The sequence below is a fragment of the Panthera uncia genome (assembly GCF_023721935.1).
Source record: "Panthera uncia isolate 11264 chromosome A1 unlocalized genomic scaffold, Puncia_PCG_1.0 HiC_scaffold_16, whole genome shotgun sequence".
Taxonomy (NCBI): Eukaryota; Metazoa; Chordata; class Mammalia; order Carnivora; family Felidae; genus Panthera; species Panthera uncia.
The window spans coordinates 26,112,965-26,135,606 of record NW_026057576.1 but is presented as its reverse complement, the minus strand read 5'-3'; the positions used below and the strand labels follow the sequence as shown (position 1 = coordinate 26,135,606).

Genomic DNA, 22,642 nt, shown 5'->3' with positions numbered 1-22,642 from the left:
GGCCAATTAATCTACAACAAAGGAGGCAAGAATATGCAATGGGAAAAGACAGTCTCTTCAATAAATGGTGTTGGGAAAACTGGACAGCTACATGCAAAAGAATGAAACTGGACCACTTTCTTACACCACACACAAAAATAAACCCAAAATGAATTAGAGACCTAAATGTGAGACCTGACACCATAAAACTCCTAGAAGGAAAGGTAGGCAGTAATTTCTCTGGCATCAGCCATAGCAGTATTTTTTTCTACACGTGTCTCCTAAGGCAAGAGAAACAAAAGCAAAAATAAACTATTGGGACTACACCAAAATAAAAAACTTTTGCACAGTGAAGGAGATCATTAACAAAACAAAAAAGCAACCTACTGAATGGGAGAAGATATTTGCAAATAACATATTTGACAAAGGGTTAACATCCGACATATATAAAGAACTTATACAACTCAACACCAAAAAATGCTGTATGCCTGAAATTAATGTAACATTGCGTGTCAACTATACTTCAATAATATAATTAAAAAATACTTTTGGTTCTCCAAACTCTACTGGAGAAAATCCAAAGCCCTGATCTCATCCTTCCCTGGATGTGTGAGGTCCTTTCATGTCTCTGTGACAAGATCATTACCCAGAGTTCTGCTTGGCAGGCTCCTACTCATTTTTAGGCCAACATCGAAAAGAATGTTTTTCGATGAGTACCACCCGTAGGATGACTTTATGCACTAGAAAACAGCCCCATCCAATAGGAAGACAAGACTCCTCACTAGGGCACATAGTTTGGTGGTGATGTGGGGGCTCGATTTAATTTCCACTTGCCCATCTGGCCTGGTGCCTTTATCCAGGGCAGAAGCTGCAGGACCATATGCAGTGTCTTGGGTTCTTTTGCAGTAAAGACCTCCTTCAATCACCCGAGCAAAGTTAATTGTCCGAACTGCTACACTCCCAAAGCATTTCATACGAAAGATTACCTGTCATAGGTATCTCAACGAGACTATACCCACCAATGGCAGGGTCAGTCGTTAGGTCGTCCCTGACACATAGTGTAGGTGCTGAATGAATGAATGAGTACAGAAATGAATGAATGCTTCCTCTGATTTCCCCACTGCTATGGGATTAAACCATGATCTAGTAAAACAAAACAAAACCAAAAACTGCACACACATGGACAAAAACCAAAACAACCACAATAACAAAAACTACCTGAGAATCTATCACCGTGTGATTTATTGTTCTAGACATATGGAGACATATGGATATATGGTACTTTCAGAGGAAAAGAGCAGCTCCATTTAAGACATTTTAAGACATTTTGATTCATTACTCTGGTGGTTCCAGATAGCCTTCTTAATCTAATGGGGACTATTTCTTAAAAGGCTAAGGGAATCTACTCAATGAATGTATAATTTTATAACTTCTTCCCCATGTTCCACCAGAAACAGAACAAAACCACCACCAGAGGAAAAATACAATCAACATCCCTAGGCTGTTTTCTGCATTCTTCAAGATGAATGCCTTCTTTTGTTTACAAAGCATACACTCGTGAGCCTAATATTTATGTATTCAAAGCAGTGGTGAGATGGTCCACAACTAGATAATTTAAGTCCGCCTTCCTGGTTCTTTTTCACTTGAAATTTATGAGACCATATCATATCCTTTCTAGTTAGGATGTTCAAGTACTAACGTGTCTCAATTACAGAAGTTCACAGGCAGCTAGAACTTAATCAGAAGAGTCTCTCGGTTGGACTGGCTGAGCTACAGCATAGTTTTAATTCAACAGTGGACAGTATGATATTAAGCAGATGCACTATTCCAATTTTTGGCGGTTACAATGGAGGGTGTTCCAATTAGACAATTATCCATAAGCCAATCAAGTGCAAACACTCTGGCAGACAATAACAGGTAAATAAAGGCCGCACCTGACACATCTTGGTATTTCCAGGCCACTGATTTAATAGGATAATTTGTAATGCTCTTTGGGGATGCAGACTTCAGTGCGTAATGGGTCTTTCTCTCTGACAAATTCAAAGAGCATTACAAATGTTATTTGGAGCCCCAGAATAAGTGAGGTCGCATCTCCATTTTTACAGATGGGCGAGTCGTAGGCACACAAAGGTTAAGCCATGTATCCAGGGCCACACTGTCTGGGAGAGACCTTACCACTCGCACGTCTCAATTTTCCTGCTTTAAACCGTGGTTCCTACCCTGGCAACCACACGGCACTGTCAGTTTAAAATGGAAATCAGGACATGCCAAACTTAAAATCCTCCTAGCAACGACTTCTACCTAGGCATTTGCCATTTCCACTTAAAAGCAAGCCCGGTGGCAGACATGCTTTTGTGTGCACTTCTGTGAACTCTGCAGTGGATTGAACTCTGCGTTAAAAACTGTAGCCCCTTCTTTGTCTTCTTTCCTTGAATTTTATAATTGTGCTACCAAGGTAAAGTTTTGATATGGCTAACAGATTACAGAAGGTTAGATTCGTGCATAAAAGGCTGGAGATATTTGAACCCACAGAGGGTCATCGATTTAAATTTAAATGTGGTTTTGCTCTTTTGACTCAGTTTTAATAAATGTTGTTCCAGCTCCGTAACTTTGCTCTACATTAGATGCCCTACTCAGTGGGATATGCTTTTGAAGCCAGTCAAACACCGCCTAAGGAAATGAAGTCCAGGGACTTCCAAAGGCCATGGTAGATGCGACTGTGTCTGGACCGACCAATCCGGGCAGCCGGTTTCGTATCTAGGCTACGCCTGAGGGTATCCAGCATCGCCCTGTGAGTGCCCCTTGCCTCCAACCTGATTTCCCTGTATATTTTAGTCTGCGATCTGAACCTCACCTACGGCCAGCTCTGCCAGACCCCTGGCACCTTGTCCTGCCATAAGGTGCCGGGATACATGCACTAATGCTTTCTTCCTTGGTGAGTTCCTGCTACCCAAACACAGTGTACTGTTCTCCTCCCCCCCCCCCCCCCCCCACCCGCTCTCTCCAAACCCTCCAACTTCTCTTTTTTTTCAAAGGAGATAGAAATTTACTGAGTGCACCGCATGGGAGCAGCGGGCTGGACGGCAGCGGGGAGGCTGTCTGCCACCCTCCGCCCTCTCAATCCTGTTTTGGTTCTCACGGATTGCAGAACCACTTCGGAATGTCAGCCTTAGGTCCCGCTGATGAAGTCACCTGGGCCTGCTTTGCATCCATCTCTGTGAATCCCGGGCCAATCCCCGGTTGTTAGGGAAAGTCTGAGATGGGGAAAATCAAGTGCATATTACCATAATGCAAAAAGCAAGGCTGTGCCTAAAGGCAAACACATCTAACAGTGTTCCTGACAGAGGAGAGAAAGCTGGCTCAGGGGAAGGACAGTCATTTACCACCTGATAGCAACAACTTTCACTTCTCTCCTTGGGAAGAAAAAAAAAAAAAGATGGAATTGAACTAGCCTGAATTTTCTTGTCACACAAGGTGGTAAGACTCCTCAAGATCTATTCTAGTTTAAAATGTCATCCGCCTCCACCTGGGGATGAAACTGGTCTTCAATTTACGGCAAGGGACAAGGGTAACCAAGCCTGTGGCCTGTTTTATCAATCGCGGTGCCTTCCCCTCTGCCTCCAGCATGGTGACCCCTGGGGGGAGAAACATCTCCGGGAGAGAGAGCTCCACCGTTCAGATGACTGATAACAGGAACACTGGATCATAGAAATGAAATTGTGCTCCGAGCCTAATATCCTATTACACCAGGCTATACATATTTAATTCCTTGGGTCTTTCCTCATAAATCAATTCCTTCAGGCCCTTAATCTCGTCAATATCTTTTCTGATATTGAATTTTAAATGCCATTCTCATTGCTAGGCAGAAAGGCAATCTCTTGCTCGTGATGGGATCAGGCGTCATTTACAGCCCAGAGACGCCTGGAGTGCTGCCCTATTCCCTGACCTGGCTGTCAAGATCCTAATGTCAGCCAGAGAGCCAAACAGCCCAAACAGGCCTGACTGGGCTTGCCCTCTCTCATAGGTCAAGACCATGCACCCCAGGCTTGTGACCATCAGTACACTGGAAGCCTGAGCCGTTCCTGGGAGGCTGGTGAGAAAGCAAGTGTTTCCAAGGGTTTGGGTCCTCCAGGGGATGCCTGAGACCCTGAGGCATGAGGCGCCCTGCCGCCCCACCCAGGCCAGGATGCTCTGGCAAGGGGGCCTTTCTTGGAACCTGTGAATAAGGGTCTGATGGAAGGACACACAGTGTGCACACATCTGAGCAAGATCTCGCAGGGCGTGGGCACAGGCCGTGGATTCTCTAGACCAGGGGAAGTGCACAACCGCAGAGAGCAGGGGTGTTTCCGGGTTCCCAGGGGCTGGCCCATGATGCTGGGATTTCCCTTGCTGTAGAGAAAGAGAAAAGTCCACAGATTCGTGAGAAATTTGCAAAATTTCCAAAGGGAAGCAGGAGCCATAAATATTAAGGCTTCAAGAGTGACCAAGAGGTGGGGAAACACAGGGAAACACAGACATGCGGATTTGGGGGCCTAAGTCTGCAGGCGGCAGGGGGCTATCAAGGGCCGAGCCCCAGGAGCCGTGTATCTCAGTGCAGGAAATAAACAGGTGCAACTGTACAAAATGTAACAATAAAAAAACGACCTAAAGGTCCATCCATTTATTATCACTGTGGCCCAGCAATTCTACATAAAAATCAATGATAAAACACTCCCTTCTGACAAAAACTCCTTTGTTGTCCTAAAATTGCTGCAGTTATTGTTAGGATTTAGTATGTATGAAATCTTCAAATGAGCACATTTTCACTACTCAGCCTTTAACAAACGTACCCTGTGCAGAGTCTAAATTGGAAAATGTCCAGTTTCTGCTCCCACTCCCAACCCTCCCTGCCCTCCCCCCACCTCACAGCGGGGTCTCTGCGGCACACACTGGCTTTAGAATCTATTGAGCCTGTTCTGGACACAGTGTCTCCAATCCCATTAGGGGTACAGGCATCCCTACATTGATACAGTAGATCTGAAATCAACAAAGGTAGCACAGACTATTACAAAGACTAACAGGTAGGACCTGAGCTACTTCAGATCCTTGTACCGGATCCAGGAAAGAATTTTTATGTTTAGAATGTAAACTGTAAAACACGGTGAGAACCATGAGTGGTATTTATTTTTGCACTAAAGTGCAACCTTTAGGTCCTATGTTAAGTATTCTTACTGAATTTTCAGTGTTTTAGAAATTGAAACGCGTTCTTTTTGTTGTATTTCTTTTTTCATTTATTTTTGAGAGAGGAGAGAGAAAGAGAGAGAGAATGTGAGTGTGAGTGGGGGGAGGGTCAGAGAGAGAGGGAGAGAGACAATCCCAAGCAGGCCCCACCACTGTAAACACAGAGCCGGATGGGGGGCTTGATCTCAGGAATCGTGAGATCATGACCTGGGCCAAAATCAAGAGTTGGACGCTTAACCAACTGAGCCACCCACGTGCCCTGAAATGCATTATTTTTCAATTGTTTGCTTTAAAACTAAAGGACAAAGAAAATATTACATCAGTGGTACAACTAATAGTTTCCTGAACTATAGTTTTTTCATTTGGTTTTATTAAAACTCACTTATTTACTGGACGATTATTTACATACTATTGTCTGTACCGTAATCCAAGTTCAAACTGTTAGATTAAAACAAACCAACAACCTACTGACTAGATTTTTTTCCCTTACACTGCACTGTTTTAATTTTTGGGTTTTTTTTTTTTTTTTTTTTTAAAAGCAAAATTATATGTGAAAATCAACAGGAATGTCACTGTCTGTGTTTCCTTCCTGGTTGTTATTATTCACTTTATGTTATGATAATTACTGAAAATAATTTTGTCATTTAGAGGAGGATGTTTAGGAAAGGATCTTCTCTGAGTGTCAAATTACACTAGCCCCCCCCTCCCCCCCCCCCCCCAGCAGGCAGCCCAGCGCCTGGGCAGGAGAGGGAGATCATGACCCTGGCCTGCTGGGTTTGGTGGGGGAGGGGGTGGTGGGAAGGACAGGTTTCATCAGAGGTGGTTTTAGAGACCATTTCTTTCACTTGGATATCCTCCTAGGAGGGACTTGTATTAAAAAGATACTTTTTAGTTTTCTAATCCAAAGAGGTTACTGGTCATAATACCTTATATCCCGATAAAGCAACATTAGTATGAAAAACAAACATGCCTATTTCCAAATACTGGTGAAAAGGCAAAAAATAAGCCACTAGTTAGCATTTCAAAGGCTAGCATGGTTAGCTTTCTTGCTGACTTGCTGTGTGGCCTGCAAAACACTTTACTGCTTCTGGTCTCCTCTTTTCTCTCACAACTGTGTCATGAGGAATAATTTATCATTTGAAAAACAACGCATCAATTAATTTCTTGCATACTGAATACAGGAAAAGCCGAGGCGAAAGTGGTTTGGCAGGCCCTAAAACCTATTTTCCTTTCTTCAAATGATTTTTCTTTTTTCATAGTGTAATTTGCAGGCTCATTTCAGCTTTCTGGTTTTCACTTTCTTCAGATGTTAAAGATAACCATACTCACCAGTGGGGTACTGTGGAACTAAAGAACATCCATTAAGTATGTGAGGCTCCTTGAATGGCAAAGGGTGCCAAGTTAAATCAAAGTGCTATTCTTATCTTCTTTGCTAGAGTGGAGACGCTAAGACCCAGCAAGGTCAAGTGACTTTTAGCTTACTGTGAGTGGACTGGGCGGGCCGTTCTGGGGATTAGTATTCTAAGAGAAAGGGCTGTGGTTCAGCCCCACCCCGGCCAGGCTGGTTACCCACCTTCAGCCAATTTTCAAAATGCAGGGCCAGCCAACTCGAATTAACACCATTCATGCAATTCACCAGAGAAGGCATCAAATGCTTTGCTGAAGTAGGAGTCTATGTCAGTGATATTCTCTCCATCGCCTTTGCTGGCAATTCCACTGCAAATGATAATCCAATTTGCTGGGATTTTATTTATGCCTATCACTTTTTTTTTTTTCCAGTTATATGAGGTGGTCATCACCCCAGTCTCTGGGCACATGTACAGCTGTTAATGTAGAAATTTAAAATAGTAACATGCTTTCCTGCCAGATTGGCCCACTCACTTCAAACAAGAACTTGATTGAACAGCTGGGTCTTGCACCGTGCTCTAAAGGCCAATAGAGATTTGTTCCTTCTTTGCAGGGTTTATAACCGAGTCATGGTCAGAGCTTATGGCTAGAAAACCCTTTATGGGTGACTTTTGACCAAAGTCCTGTGCCCATCTTTGGAGGTGGCTTATCCAAAGTGATCTGGGCCTCATTCAGTTTAGCTCCTGGGAAGCCAAGCCATGCTCATTCTAGATTCATTAACATCAGGTATTACCATCATCACTGACCTCCTCGATGGCAGTTTTAGGAAAGCAGCTTTGGACTTAATGGTTATGGGATAAGAACGTGTGTTGGGGTCTTGAGAGCTTTAACTTGAATCATAATGGTGAGAAAGTTGTAACGATCTAACACGTTCTGCAGAAAAATGAAGTGAGAGGACATGGCCGCAAGTTCTATCTCTGCATCAGCGCTAGACGCCTAAGGATGGGAAACTTTCTCTGCTGTGGGTCTAGAAGGCCTTCACCGCCTCTATGACTTACCACCCGATTAACCACTGAACTTGAGGGAAGCTAATTCAATGATTGCAACTTTCCCATGTCTTCTTTGTTAACACAAGTTATCATTTCTTTATAGCAGGAGACTAGGACATCTAGGGGCAGGATGAGAAGGAGGGATAGCCCTTGAACTTAGCACTTGGGATCTTTAGAAGCCACTGGGGCAAGATCTGCAAATGAAAAGGCACATTCATCTATGACAGAAGAGGTGTGAGGCGGGGGAAGGCGGCTTGCTCCCCCCAAAGTCTCCAAGTTATTTCAATACACTGAATCTGGTCTGGAAGCCCACGTGATAGGAGTCTCATTGTAACTAGAACCTTCGGAGATCTCCAAGTTTTCCCTGTTCCCTACTCCAGGGCCAAGCCCAAGGTAGACAGCTGCAGGCACAGGGAAGAGCAGGTTCCCTCAGGGGCTTTAACCACCGCAGGTGGACCCTATAACAGCTACTCAGCCCCTGGACTATCTTAGGTTTTCTCTGTCTCTGAACCGCAGACCATCTTTAAGGGAAAAACAACAGTAGCAGCAGCAACAGTAAAAAGCCTCAGCAAATACTGTCACTGTGAAGGACGCCCCCTACTCTTAATACCTGGGCTGAATTCTATCTGGTAAAATAAAATGTGGCACCAGCCATCTTGCATGGACCTCAAAAGTGCAGACAGAAAATTACCACTTTAAACCAATCTTCTCTGCTCTGGAAACATTAAATATAGGAAGCATTAAAGAAGTGACCGGAATTACTGAGACCCTTTACAATAAATGGTGTCAGCATGGCCATGAATGATAACAGCAAAAAAGGCTCCCAAGGTATAAAAATTAACAGAAATTAGAGCTGTGGCTTTACACTTAATATCAGTCTACCCTGTGAAGTGTTTCTCCAGCCTTAGCAATCCCCTCATTCAAGACCAGCGACTGCATGCATTTTAACATTACGGGTGGAAGGAAGTCTACCCATGTACCTTTAATGACAATTTCAATCACAGGTTTTGCTGAAGTCAGCTAGACGACCCCTCCTCACAATGATGCCACAGAAAAGATCATCATCCATGATAAATGGCTAGTTAAGTGTGCATTCTAGAAACATGGGATAACGCCCAGGTTAGTGTTAATGGCTTTTAATTTTTCAAAAGGAAAGAATAGGGAAACCATTTCTAGGGTCTGCTGGTAGACTTTGTGCAGTAGCCATTTTTGCTTCCAGACGACAATTTGAAAATGTAAATTATGATAGAAAGCAAGTCACACAAAGCAGTTCCTTTCTAGTCCAAGTAATTTTGTCAAGATGAAAAAAGATCGTGTCAGGATTACTCTGGGCGAGTTAAAAAATAATCACTTGTTTTGCCACTGAGTTCACTGTGGATAATCCTCAACCAGATAAGAACGTTCTCTTTTAATGCAAGTTGTTAAAACCTTCCTTTTTCCTTTGGCTATTTTAGTTGTAAATCACGGGTGGATATTCTGTAGCTATTAGACTGATTATTCTAGTTTAATCCTGTTAATGGGATATGTTGCGTTAATGGCTTTCTGTAATGTTGAACTAACCTTGAATTCCTGGGATAAATCCAATAGGGTGGTTTATAAAATACCAGATTAATTATATCAGCACTCTCAACAATAGCCAAATTATGGAAAGAGCCTAAATGTCCATCAACTGATGAATGGATAAAGAAATTGTGGTTTATATACACAATGGAATACTACGTGGCAATGAGAAAGAATGAAATATGGCCTTTTGTAGCAACGTGGATGGAACTGGAGAGTGTGATGCTAAGTGAAATAAGCCATACAGAGAAAGACGGATACCATATGTTTTCACTCTTATGTGGATCCTGAGAAACTTAACAGAAGACCATGGGGGAGGGGAAGGAAAAAAAAAAGAGGTTAGAGTGGGAGAGAGCCAAAGCATAAGAGACTGTTAAAAACTGAGAACAAACTGAGGGTTGATGGGGGGTGGGAGGGAGGGCAGGGTGGGTGATGGGTATTGAGGAGGGCACCTTTTGGGATGAGCACTGGGTGTTGTATGGAAACCAATTTGACAGTAAATTTCATATATTAAAAAATTAAAAATTAAAAATTAAAAATTAAAAAAAAAAACAGATTAAGTTAGCTTTTTAAAAAGAATTTTAAATCTATGTTCCTAAGTGAGACTGACTTATAACCTCCTCCCCCCCCAAATTTTTTTTTTTTTTTACCATCCTTGCCCCTTTTTGTTTATTTATTTATTTATTTATTTATTTTTTTTTTTTTTTAAAGGAGACTGAGCTTTAATCAGGTTTTTTTTTATTTTTTATTTTTCTTATCTTTCCCTTTTTTTAGTAACTCTTTTAAGGTACAATTTTTTTTTTTAATTTTACATTTATTTATTTTTTTTTTTAATTTTTTTTATTTTTTAATATATGAAATTTACTGTCAAATTGGTTTCCATACAACACCCAGTGCTCATCCCAAAAGGTGCCCTCCTCAATACCCATCACCCACCCTCCCCTCCCTCCCACTCCCCATCAACCCTCAGTTTGTTCTCAGTTTTTAACAGTCTCTTATGCTTTGGCTCTCTCCCACTCTAACCTCATTTTTTTTTTTTTTCCTTCCCCTCCCCCATGGGTTTCTGTTACGTTTCTCAGGATCCACATAAGAGTGAAACCATATGGTATCTGTCTTTCTCTGTATGGCTTATTTCACTTAGCATAACACTCTCCAGTTCCATCCATGTTATCCTTGCCCCTTTTTGGTATCAAGTACCTTTGCCTTCTGAATTAGTTGCGATGTATTTCCTTCTTTTCTATTTTCTGAAGAAGTTTATAAAAGAGAGTGTTTGGTAGAACTTGACCCTAAAGCCATTTCGGGTCTGTTGCTTTAATGCTAAGATTTTGATAATTTTTACTGATAGGTTCAGGCTTTCATTGTTCCCCTGATTTAATTTTGATAAGGTTTTTTTTTTTTTTCCTCCTGGAATTTATATCACTTCAGTTTAAAATTTTATCATTTCTGATCTTCTCACATCTCTTTAATCTGCCACATATGCAGTTATACCTCATTTTAATTTTTAGTATTGTTTATCTGGTCCTTCTCTCTCTCTCTCTCTCTCTCTCTCTCTCTCTTTTTTTTTTGCAATCACTGTTACCAAAGATTTTCCATTTTTATTAGTCTTTTCAAATAAACAGCATTTAGCTTTGTTGATCTTCTCTATTGTATGGCTGTTTGCTATTTTAGTCATTTCTATATTTTTATCATCCTTCTTTGTGTTTATATTTTTTAGTAAGAGTTGGATGCTTACTCCTGTTTCTACTTTTCTTTCTTGTCAAAACATACATTTAAAGTGCGGGTTCCTGGGTGGCTCAGTCGGTTAAGTGTCTCGCTTCAGCTCAGGTCATGATCTCATTGTTCATGGGTCTGAGCCCCGCATTGGGCTCTGTACTGAGAGCTCACAGCCTGGAGCCTGCTTCGGATTCTGTCTCCCTCTCTCTCTGACCCTCCCCCCTCTCATGCTCTCTCTCTCTCTCTCTCTCTCTCTCTCAAAAATAAATACACATCAAAAAAATAATAAAAATTTTAATGTTTCCTCTAGGTTCTGTTTTAGCTGCATCCCAGAAGTTATTGCTATGTTGTAATTTAACTATCAATTACTTGTGGGTATTTTAAAATTCCATTTCTGATTTCATTGGATTTGTGGGTTTAGATGTGTGCCTTGAAATTTCCAAATGCATAAGACTTATTTTAGTTATCTTTAGTGACATGGATTCCCTAACAATTTTGCTGTGGTCAGAAGATGCGAGAGTGCTCCTTTGAAATTTGCAGAGATTTGCTTTAAGATGTAGCGTAAGAGGGGCACCTGGGTCGCTCGGTCGGTTAAGCGTCCGACTTCGGCTCAGGTCATGATCTCACGGTCCGTGAGTTCGAGCCCCGCGTCGGGCTCTGTGCTGACCGCTCAGAGCCTGGAGCCTGTTTCGGATTCTGTGTCTCCCTCTCTCTCTGCCCCTCCCCTGTTCATGCTCTGTCTCTCTCTGTCTCAAAAATAAATAAACGTTAAAAAAAAAAATTAAAAAAAAAAAGATGTAGTATAAGATTATTTTTTGTACATGTTCCAGGTATATGTGAAAGGCACAGTTTTCCATTTATGTCCTATCAAACTTACGGGAGCTGAGTTCCGCGGAAAGTCTTGGTAGACTACAACACTGGAAGGAACAGCAGCAGGAAGGGAATGGCAGAGCTGCTTAGAAAATTGTCCTTTATTTCCTGACATAGTTTAGGGTCTTTCCACTAAAGAGCGAGGTGGGCATGTTCCCTGTTGTCCTTTCAGTCTCAATTTGTCACATAATGTCACTCTCAATATTAGGAAAAACCATTAGAAGGCAATTTTAAGCACTGTACGGCCTGCTTTGGAGGCCTCTTCCCTGTGGTTTCTGATCCCTGGTTCCTTGATAAGCATGGAATGAATAAATAAGAATATCGTTTCCTAGGGCCCACTAAAAGCCATTAGAGCATTCTGGCGGTAGAAGGGTGTGGTGTGCACAGAAACATTTGTGACCACACACACACACCCAGTCAGCAGGATGGAAACTCTGCGCTCACTCCCCGAGCGGACATTCTCTGGGAGCCCCGAGGGAGCCTCACTGGCTGCACTAGAGGAGATGAGGGGCCAGCAAGTTCCCTGGGACCCGAGAGATCAGGGAGCAGGGAGCATGCTTGACCTCTAAAGACAGGAGGACTCCATCAAGCCTTCTATTTCAACACAGACTTCTCAGAAAGCCAGTTCCATTCAGTCAGGGAGAGAGGATTATTACTTGTTTGGGCATGTGTAGGGAAAAGCAGCAGAGATTAGGACACAGGGAAGCTGGCTGAGAGTTTTCTGTCACAGAATAAATTGTGCGCGGTGACCCAACAATTTGTTCTTTTCTTCACTCATTTATTCAGATAGTTGTCGGATATGAAGTACTGTGTTAGCCCTGAGAGACCGGTCTTAGGTGCTCACATTAGTTTCAACTGCGATGTCAGAAGAAAAAAGGAATGAACACTTAGTTAACCTGGTGGGGGAAAATAACCCCTGTGCCTCAACTCACTTTTCAGGGGGATGGGAGATGGGTACAAACGAATGCAAAGGACAAGTTTCTCAGAATGCAGGGATGTAGGGGGAGATGGAGTGAGGACCTGAGGACCAGAAACTGGGAGCCTGGGGCAGCGGAGGTGAAAGAATGGTGGTGGGGTGCTTAGCGCAGTGACTGGACTTCCATTTGATTACAAGCAGAAAGTAATGCCGGAATAGGGGCTCACTAACGCCCTTCCTGTTTTTTTTTCAATTTTTAATGTTTATTTTTTGAGAGAGAGAAAGAGAGAAATAGAGAGAGGGAGGGGCAGAGAGAGGGAGACACAGAATCTGAAGCAGGCTCCAAGCTCCGAGCTGTCAGCAAAGAGCCCATTGTGGGGCTTGAACTCACAAACCGTGACATCATGATCTGAGTCGAAGTCGGACGCTTAACCGACTGCGCCACCCAGGCGCCCCACTTCCTGGTTTTAATATTCTGTATTTTGTGGTTGTCTTGCTGTAACAACCTTGGTAAAACCGAGCCCATATCCAGTCCAGATTTTGTACGTAAAGCAGAATTCCCATTATCATCTCATTCTACCTTGCTGTTTTACTGTGCGTGGACCCCACAGACAAAACAAAGCATGGGTTTTTCATGAGAAATGGCCAGCAGACTGTGGACTTAAAAGGAAGCAGGTCCGTCACCAGCTGGACAGAAAAGCTGACTGGAAAGACCAGCCTAATCGTCTAAGACCCGAGGGCCTATAGGGGCAGGGTGAGAACTGGGAGTGCCCTTCAGTGACCTGGTGCTTCTCTGAAATCAATCTGAGCTCATATGCTCAGATGTGGAGTAGTGAGACTACATTATAACCCCCTCTTTCCCTTCCCCCCACATGATAAACAGGAGGATTACTGGGGGGAAGATTATATTGTAAAGAGAAACTCAGCACTATAGCTTTTTTTTATGGACTTTACAGTTAGAGGTCATTACCAAAACCTTCCCGAAATCAATTGTGAGTCGCACAATTTAAGAACTACAAACCACGGGCAGCGAAATACCCACCCAGGAGGAAAGAAGACAAGGTGCCTAGAGAATTAGTGAAGGACAAACCTGCAGAGTAACCTCTGTGTTTGAATGATCACAGACTGTCACGCACCGGCTCAGGAAAGGACTTACTCAGGGAAGAATGTAAATCACGGGTGAAAACACACACCTCTAATACGGCGAGTGAGAGTCCCCGCGCTTGCTAATGGAACTCCTCTGACTAGAATACCTGAGTAATACCTGGCTTAAGATGGATTAAGGTGGCGGTGGTGGAGGAGGACATGAAAGGTGGAGCGTGTATGCACGGGGGAGGACGGCAGAATAAATTGAGAGAACAGGAGGAAGGAGAAGGAAAGTGATAATAAAGCTTTGAAAAGTCACTCTGCTCCCAAGCACTACCTGTAGCACCCCTTTCTCGGAGACCTACAGCCGAGTTCGAATATACTCTCCTTTTCTATCTTCCCAGCACCGCCAGAAAATAAAGGTGTCGTGGCTGTTTCCTAAGTGTGTGTGTGTGTGTGTGTGTGTGTGTGTGTGTGTGTGACAGAGACAGACAGAGAGAAAGATGGAGGTAGGGAGGAAGAGAGAGACAGAGAGAGGAGGCAGGCACAGAGACACCCAGAAAGCACTAAAACGGAGATCAGTACCCAACTGAGGAGTGTGCACAAAACAAGAAATTCAGGAGGCAGGGTCTTTCCAGAGATCGACTGAATGAAATGGGTGGTCTATAAAGCGAGGGCCAGATTGGGCACTAACTTTGTTTACGTTTCCCTTGATGACTATTCGGGGTGCTTTGTTAAACAGAGGAGAAAACATAGTCTTTAACTAACCATCTAGCATCTTGGAACTGAATTCCCAATTTCACACTTTGGTTACAATTCCAGAAATGCGGACTGACTGAATGTGGCTATTCCGCCGGTCAGTTTTGGGAAAGGATTAACACTGTGTGTGTGTGTGTGTGTGTGTGTGTGTGTGTGTGTGTGCGCGCGCGCGCATGCGTGTGCATGCACGGGCATGCATTAGAGAGAAAGAACATAGGAGAAACGTAAATGTTAAAAAGGGCAGTATCCAGGTGGTGAAACTAGGAATGATTTCTGTCTCCTGTAGATGCTTCTTTTATCTTTCCAAGTTTTCTGCATTGAGTGTATATTCTTTTGGGAAAAGGAAAATAAAACAAAAATGAAAATGACAAACCTAGACCCAGAAAAATGGGAATGCCCCCCCCCGCCCCGCCATGTTTGTCTTCCTCGTTCTTTATTCTCCTCTCAGATAAAGAGGAATTTTTCCCTCTGACTCAGTCTCCTTGCTTCTTTGTTTGCACGTTACATTGTTGCTTCTACTACAGTTCTCCCCTTTCCTCTCCACTGGGCTCATGCTCATTTCCAAGGAGGAGATCGGCTGGTTTTGCAGCCCTTATGTTTCCTCTCCTAACTAGCTGCGTGGAGAAAGCCTTGGGGCACGGCTCTCTCCCAGTGGGGCCCAATTTGAGAGCCGGATAATTACGCCAATCTGCCCGGGAGCGGGTCACCTGCTGTATACAGGCGGCAGGGTGTGCTGGCCCGGGTTTGGGGCGCCACGGGGACGAGGCCGCTTCTTTGTGTTGGCGGACTACAGAGAAAAGAAGTCAAGGCCAGACCACAAGGATTCATTTTAGCGTCGGTGGCTGGCGGGGAGAGACGACAACGGTCAAACAGAGCGAAAGGCCAGCATGTGTCTGCAGCAAAAGCCCATTTTGATTTACTACGTTTAAGAAAAGATCCATTTCACTATAAATCTGGCACTTTTGATGTGATATGGCCTTGAAGTCAGGAGGCAATTTCCAAAAGAGGTGGTGGAAGGGAGGGTCGTTCAAAGGTCATCCAAGGACTGCAGCTGACAGTGTTGGGAAAAGGGGAGTTGCTTTATCCTGGGAAAGGCTGCAGATGCAGTGTCTCCCGTTGTAGATGTTGGGGAAAAGCAGTTACAAGGTAGAAGCCAAACGATTTTAATGGTCTGCAGGGCAATGTCATTATTTCTACCCCCGGCTCCTACATCGATTTCTCTGCTAGCCTCATTATTTTTAGAAGGGATGATTACTAATGAGGATGCATTTGATGATCACATTAATTAATGGAAGAGCTGGATAACTAATTATGAGATGAAGCCTCCCATAGTTAAGTTTTATTAGGGCTTCTTTTTCCCTTCCCCGAAGTGAAGAGATTTATTTTTGCAGTTCAAATTTAAGAAATAACAGCCGCATGTTCGTTATTTTCTTTTTGCTAGCTCTTACTCTGCTGATGCAAAGCCCAAATGAGGGGCTGTGGCAGAGTCAGAAAACAGGCAGCGGGTTCTTGCCAGTAATTTCGCTAGCAATCAACAAGCACAGCAAGGGCACAGCCCACTGGTCTTCGGCTCCCCTGACGACTGCAGTTCTGGAGCGCCACTTCTAGAATATACTGTAGAAGGTTCTGGAGTAACAGACCGAACATGGGGGCTGTGGTCAGAAAGACCTGGGTTGGCACTTTGACTCTGCCAGGAACAGGCTATACTCTGGACGAGTCACTTGACATGTCTAGGTCTCAATTTCCTCCCTGAGACACTGAGATAAGCACTCGCAATTCAAATGCTCCTGAACTGTGAGCACTGAGTATACTGAGGTGAATTAACCGTGGGGAGGGGCCCTCTCAGAGAAGGGGTGTGGGAGCAAGGCCACCCTGCTGTTAGGAAACTCGGATGTGTCCAGACGTGCCCTGCACATCCTGGGTCTTCCCTTAACCCCCTACAATTCTTCACATTTTCACTAGAAATGGGGCGATCACACTTTGTAAAACAGCCGTCCCAAAGGCGTTCACATACATGATCTCACTTTATTCCAACAGACCCGTGGCAGCACCCACGGTCCACATGAAAAACCTGAGGTTCCGAGGGGCTGACTGATGCAAAGTTGTACAGAAAAGAGTCAGGCTGGAGCCAGCTCTTCCTTCTGCTGGTTCAGTGTTTTTATTTCCTGGTGCAAGAGCTTGGCATGGCTCAGCATACAGGCAGCTAGCTTATCTCCTTATCTTATGGTCTCGGTCCAAAGAAAACAGCAAGATACCCTGGGACCCAACCTTGTGTGAAACTGCTAAAAAAAAAACAAAAAAACAAAAAAAAAACCCAAAAAACAAACTTGGGGTGGTTTCCTCTCCCTTATCTTTGCTTTTAATTTTTGTATCTTGCCCCCAGTCAAACGGGAATGTGCTTTTAAAACTTCCAGACCCCTGTGCACATGTCAGGTATGATCATTTCGAACCGGTAGGGCTTTGTGATGTAAAGTGCTGGGCTAAGAATCGGAGAATCGGTTTCTATTTCTGGTTCCAAATGTACCTAACAACACTCCAGGAGTCTCACACCCAAGTGGGATACGTACCCTCTTCGGATGTGCCAGGATACGGCCTGCAAATGTTAGAAAATACACACGCTGCCAGCGGGAACTCTCCAAATGACTTAACCGCCTAATGAAAGGTGCCAGTGAGTTATGAATGAGGATTATCATCAGTGTCTCACGGGCTGCTATTACAATGCATCACCCCAAGGTACCTGGCTGAGGAATGGGTACAAAATGAAACTATAAACTCTGGGATAGTTAAGTAAAAAGAAAGGAAGACAATAATGGACCTCAAATATGGCTGTTGTGAACCATCATGTCCGGTCCTCAAAACTTTGTAAAGCCACATCATCTGAGAGATGTGTATGTTTCATAAGTTTACTCTTCTTTTTAATGTTTTACTTATTTTTGAGAGAGAGAGAGTCAGAGAGACAGAGACAGAGCATGAGCAGGGGAGGGGCAGAGTGAGAGGGAGACACAGAATCTGAAACAGGCTCCAGGCTCTGAGCTGTCAGCACAGAGCCCGACGCGGGGCTCGAACCCACAGACCGTGAGATAATGACCTGAGCCGAAGTCGGACACTTAACCAACTGAGTCACCCAGGTGCCCCTAAGTTTTCTTATTCTAGTCAGAGGTGAAAGACTTTTAATATGAATGTGGGCCATGTCTTATGAATTGTTTTCTATTCAGAAAGAAAAAAAAAATGTCGTTTAGGAAGTTGAAATAGAATCAAATAAACACAGGCTGTGTCTCTGCTGCCCTTACCTTGTATAGATTCCAGGTGTGTGTGTGTGTGTGTGTGTGTGTGTGTGTGTGTGTGTGTACTTACGCACACACATATTTTTTGAACTTTTTAAGATTAAAGGTTTTACTAATTACACATGAAAGTCTAAAAGAAAGCCTCTTTCTCTACACTGTAATAATGTGATTTTCTTTTTTCTTTTTTTTTTTTTTAAATAATGCGATTTTCTTGCCCTGTCCAGTGATACTGAACTATTTTCTGTACTGATGCTTCATATATTAAAGATATTATGATAATATTGTTATGTGCTTCTTCCGGAAGGAGTACACAACCAGATCGTGATGTATGTGTGATTTCTTCCTTCTAACTGTCATTTTTGAGGTTCATGAACCCTACTTAGAAGGAAATCCTCACAATACATTGCAACTTAAATTCCAAACTAATCGATCCTTAGTTCATTTACCTAAATATTTCACAAAAGCTCTTAAAATGTAATTTGTCATTTATAAGAATGTTGAATTTCTTCCTTTAGAAAAATGTCTTTTTCCATTTTCTTATTCTTCTATGTGTATGTTTGTGTCATTTTCCTTATTTTTTGTAACTACATTAGAAGAACTGTTCTCCCCACTGTGTCTTCCATGACCTCTGCACATCCTTCCCACCTTCCACCTGGAACAGCTTTTATTCCTCTACTCTGTGCGCATCCATTTGAGCTGAGGCTTGCCCCCTCCACACCATTAGCATTTCCCCCCCCCCCCCCCCCACAATTCCCTGCCTCTTCTACTCTTCTAGGGCAAACAACCAAAGCAGTGTGGACAAAAAGTTAACCATTTCTCTAGCATTATTACAGATTTCAGCCTCTTCATGTTGCCTTCTCCTGACTACATGCCCTCCTTTCCTTCACCCTAAAACCCTTCTAATTTGTGCATCTGCCTCCCAATCCTGAAGCAGCTGTCTTTACTCTAAAACATGCTGCCTTCAGTTCCCATGTCCTTTCCTCTTAGACGTCTATACAATGTGCTTGCTGTCCTTCCTTTCCCTATGGATTTCTGGACAGTCAGAATCATTTGCAACACTCTTCTCCTGCCTCCTTCACTGGCCCGCACGTTAATCAAGAATTCATTCGAGGACTGGATTAAAGTTAAAAGCCCCTGAAACACGTTCTTGTTCAAGATGTCAGACACAGTACATGTTTATCTGCTCTTTGGGTTTTCTTCCTCCAGAAACTCAATTAAGATGGCTGTCAGTGAATAAACTTAAAAGAGCAAAGAGAATGGGACGGGAGTTCTAGGGAATTCTCATGTATGGGAGATTCTGGCATCTGTGGGTTCCCCAACTGTCCCAAAAGTGAAGCCTGGTGGTGAGCAGTGAGTGCACCACTGTGTGGGAGGAGACTTGGCCTGGGAGGAGAGCAGAGGAGAGCTGGACACAGCAGCCAGCAGACCCGCCCCCATAGCTCCTGGGGAAGTAATCCCTTCCCTCCCAGAGAGAAGCACCCCAGCGAACATCACCCCGCGAAAAGAAACCTGTAGCAGCCAAGAGACAGATTGAGACACAAAAGCAAACACCCAATCCTGGAATAAATAGAAATGACTCAGGAACAAAAAGAATTTTAAGCATTCTAATTAGTATTCTCAAAGAGATCTGAGAAGATACTGAAACCAAAAAAAAAAAAAAAAAATTTGCATGAAAAGACAGTAATCGAAGAAGAAAAAGAACATTTGGAAATAAAATAACCTGATGATCAAATAGAAACTTCAGAGGAAAGGATAAAAGACACAGTTTAAACAGATAACATGAGAAGAACGATAATACACACATAGCATGAGCCTAGGAAGGTCCGTTATCTGACTGGTGGGCATTTCAGAAAGAAAATAAAAACAGAAAACAAAAATGGAAAATTATCAAGGAAACAGAGAAACTCCTGTTGCAAAGTCCTCCTACATCTGTTTGTGTTCTTTACCTACAGAACCTCTCCCAAGTTGTTCACAGAAACACCGTTTGAAGTTCACTGGAAGCAATGGGCCTGATGGGCTTTCGAGGATTCTTATAATTTTTAAGGGGCAGGGTTTTTATTTTCCAGAAAAAAAATTTTTTAAAGCCTCTAAAATTTTCCTGGATACAGCTCACTTCACCTGTCTTTCCCTGAAATTTCTGATGGTCAGAAACACCACCTATGGCACAATCCTGCTGCCGTGATGATCATCCTGGCTTTGACAGGAACACGTGACACTTCACTGCATGTGAACTTGGGAGAGGAAATGAGCACACACTTTTCGTTATCTCTTCTAAAAAGTACTTGCTAAGCAATTGAACAGTTTTAGAGAAGATTTCAGAAGAGATGCTTAAGTGGTCAGACACACTCGCTGATGTCATTTCAACACACTTTCATTTCTTTCTTAATATCTATCCCAAAGACCAACTCTTGACCAACCTTTGGCAAAACTAGCTGGGGTTGCTGTATATTTTAGGGAAATAGCAGTATTATATTTGTCTGTCTCCTTCTGTAAAATTGGTCTAGATTGGTGAGGTTTTGTAAGACAGATACAGAAAAACCATACATACGTTCCCTTTTAAGCCCAGGGGGGAAAACACTTGTTACTTAATTTCTAAGATGCTGTTGATCATGATAATCCTCTTATCCCAAATTTTGTCCTGTCTTGCTCAAAGTTGTCAAGACAGCCAGCCTTGGTCTTTACTAATGTCAAGCCAAGACTGTTAGAAAGCCACTGCTCTACATGGGCCAATGGTTTACTGGCCTAAAGGCAGTTGGTCTTCAGATGACATTTGCTAACACTATTAAAAAGCATTGGCTCAAAGTATTTACGAGGGACCCTTCTGACATAATCATCATCAGTCACACACAGTTTTACGATCAGCAGCTTATAATGGGATCCTGTTGTTATGTGAATATTTAGCAGTCCTGTCAATATGATTTACACAAGGCTTCGAAAGGAATTGATTTTTAAATTGGTTATTTAAAATTACGACATATTGACCTATCCTCATGAACGAAAATACAAGTATTGTTTAAATTCAAGTGTGATTAAAACCAGAATGAGATGCCATTCTACACTTACTATATAGTGGCTAAAAAAAGACAAGTGAAACAAAACAGGCTGATCATATCACGTGCTGACCGACAAGGACACGAAACAACTGGAATTCTCCTGTATCCCATGGGAATACATGATGGTATAGACACTTTGGGCAACATTCCAGCAGTTTCTTAGTTAAACACACTTACCATATGAACTCGCAATCCTAGTCCTAGGTTTTTACCCAAGTGAAATGAAAACTTACGTCCCAACGAAAAGTCTGTAAGTGAATGTTGCCAGCACATTTGTTCATATTAGCCCCAAAGAGGAAACCACCCAAATGTCCATTAGCTGGTGACCAAATGAACAAATTATGGCTCTTCCTTACATTGGGATACTATCCAGCATAAAGAGGAATGAACTCCTGATATATACAGCAACAAATTTGAGGAATCTCAAATTCATTACGCTAACTGAAAGAAGCCAGACTCAACGGTTGCATTCTATGTAATTCTACTCATATGACACTCTGGAAAATGCAAAACTATGACGGGTAGAAAAAAAAATCTGTGGTTGCTCGGAGTTGGGTTGACTAAAAAGAGACACAAAGGAATTTCTGGAGGGTGACAGGACAATCCTATATTGATTGTGGTCTTGGTTACATGAGTGTATCTATCGATTTGTCAAAACTCATAGAACTGTAGCCCTAAAGAGAGTATTTTTATTATATGTAAATTTTGCCTCGATAAATTCAGGGTAACTGGAAGATAAATGAGAGTTTGCGATATGTACATTCTTTCCTTGTATACTTAAAAATACAAATGAAAGCCAACCAGCTCACTACTCTTGTGGCAGAGACAAGTTAACTTCACTGCCAGCTTAAGATCAGGTAAAGGATACAGTGTTACCATGGATACAAACTATTATTTCCTTTTGTGTGAAGTCTCTAATATTAAATCGTGACTTACACGTAATGTAGGGGTAGACTCAGAAACAACCAAAGTCACCCAAGGGTTTTCAGCCTTAGGACCCCTGCCCATGATGTTTTCTTCATGAACGTAAGAGAAACTATAATGTCGGTGAGAATATCTTTAAGGGATTAAAAGAAGAAAGGGTAAAACTGCTTCGCTAAACTTGAGGGCATTTCTAAAAATGGTATGCTAGATCTGAGGCTGTTAAGACTTTATTTTCTTCTGTTTGTTACAGAAATAATTTCCCGTAGATCGACCGCTAACACAACGGCATGTGGGAGGCTAACCTCTCCTTTAGCTGTTGACTTTCCTGTGAGATCATGATTTTCTAATTAATAAAGTGGAGAGGGGGCAGACTGAGTAAATTTTAAAATCAGCAGAATTCTTTGCGGTAGGGCTCAAATTAGCAAGTTGTGGTAACTTATGCAAAATGATATTAAGGTAGAGGTTGACTCTTAAAGAGCACACATATTTTGGAACTCTGTATTAAAGACATGTTGCCACAGAGACTGCCACACATCTACCTAATAACCACTGAAAATTAAAGTCATAGCCACTGCCACTGAGTGAGAGCTTCCCACGTGCTAGGAAGAGCTGTGAATACTTGCAGGATGTCAGCTCCCACCGTCTGCCTTGCTATTTATGGTCCAAGAATCCCGAATGATCCAGAGTTCCCCACAGGCTCCATGGTAGTTCTTGTCCCTGTACTCTTGTCCATTACTCTTACGTTCAACAAATACATATTTATCTAGGGGCGCCGGGGTGGCTCAGTTGGTTAAGCATCTGACTCGATCTCAGCTCAGGTCTTGATCTCAGGGTCATGAGTTCAAGCCCCACATTGGGCTCTGCCTGGGTGTGAAGCCTACT

At 42.8% G+C, this 22,642-nt stretch overlaps 1 protein-coding gene across 1 annotated transcript in view; it reads right to left on the bottom strand.

Moving 5' to 3' along the window:
• The window catches only part of ENOX1 (ecto-NOX disulfide-thiol exchanger 1), a 424,170-nt gene that overhangs the window by 56,579 nt on the left and 344,949 nt on the right, over nucleotides 1-22,642 (bottom strand). The window contains exon 12 of the mRNA XM_049647316.1: nucleotides 15,182-15,286. Within this exon, the coding sequence (XP_049503273.1) occupies nucleotides 15,182-15,286 (105 nt within the window). The remainder of the gene's footprint in view (nucleotides 1-15,181; nucleotides 15,287-22,642) is intronic.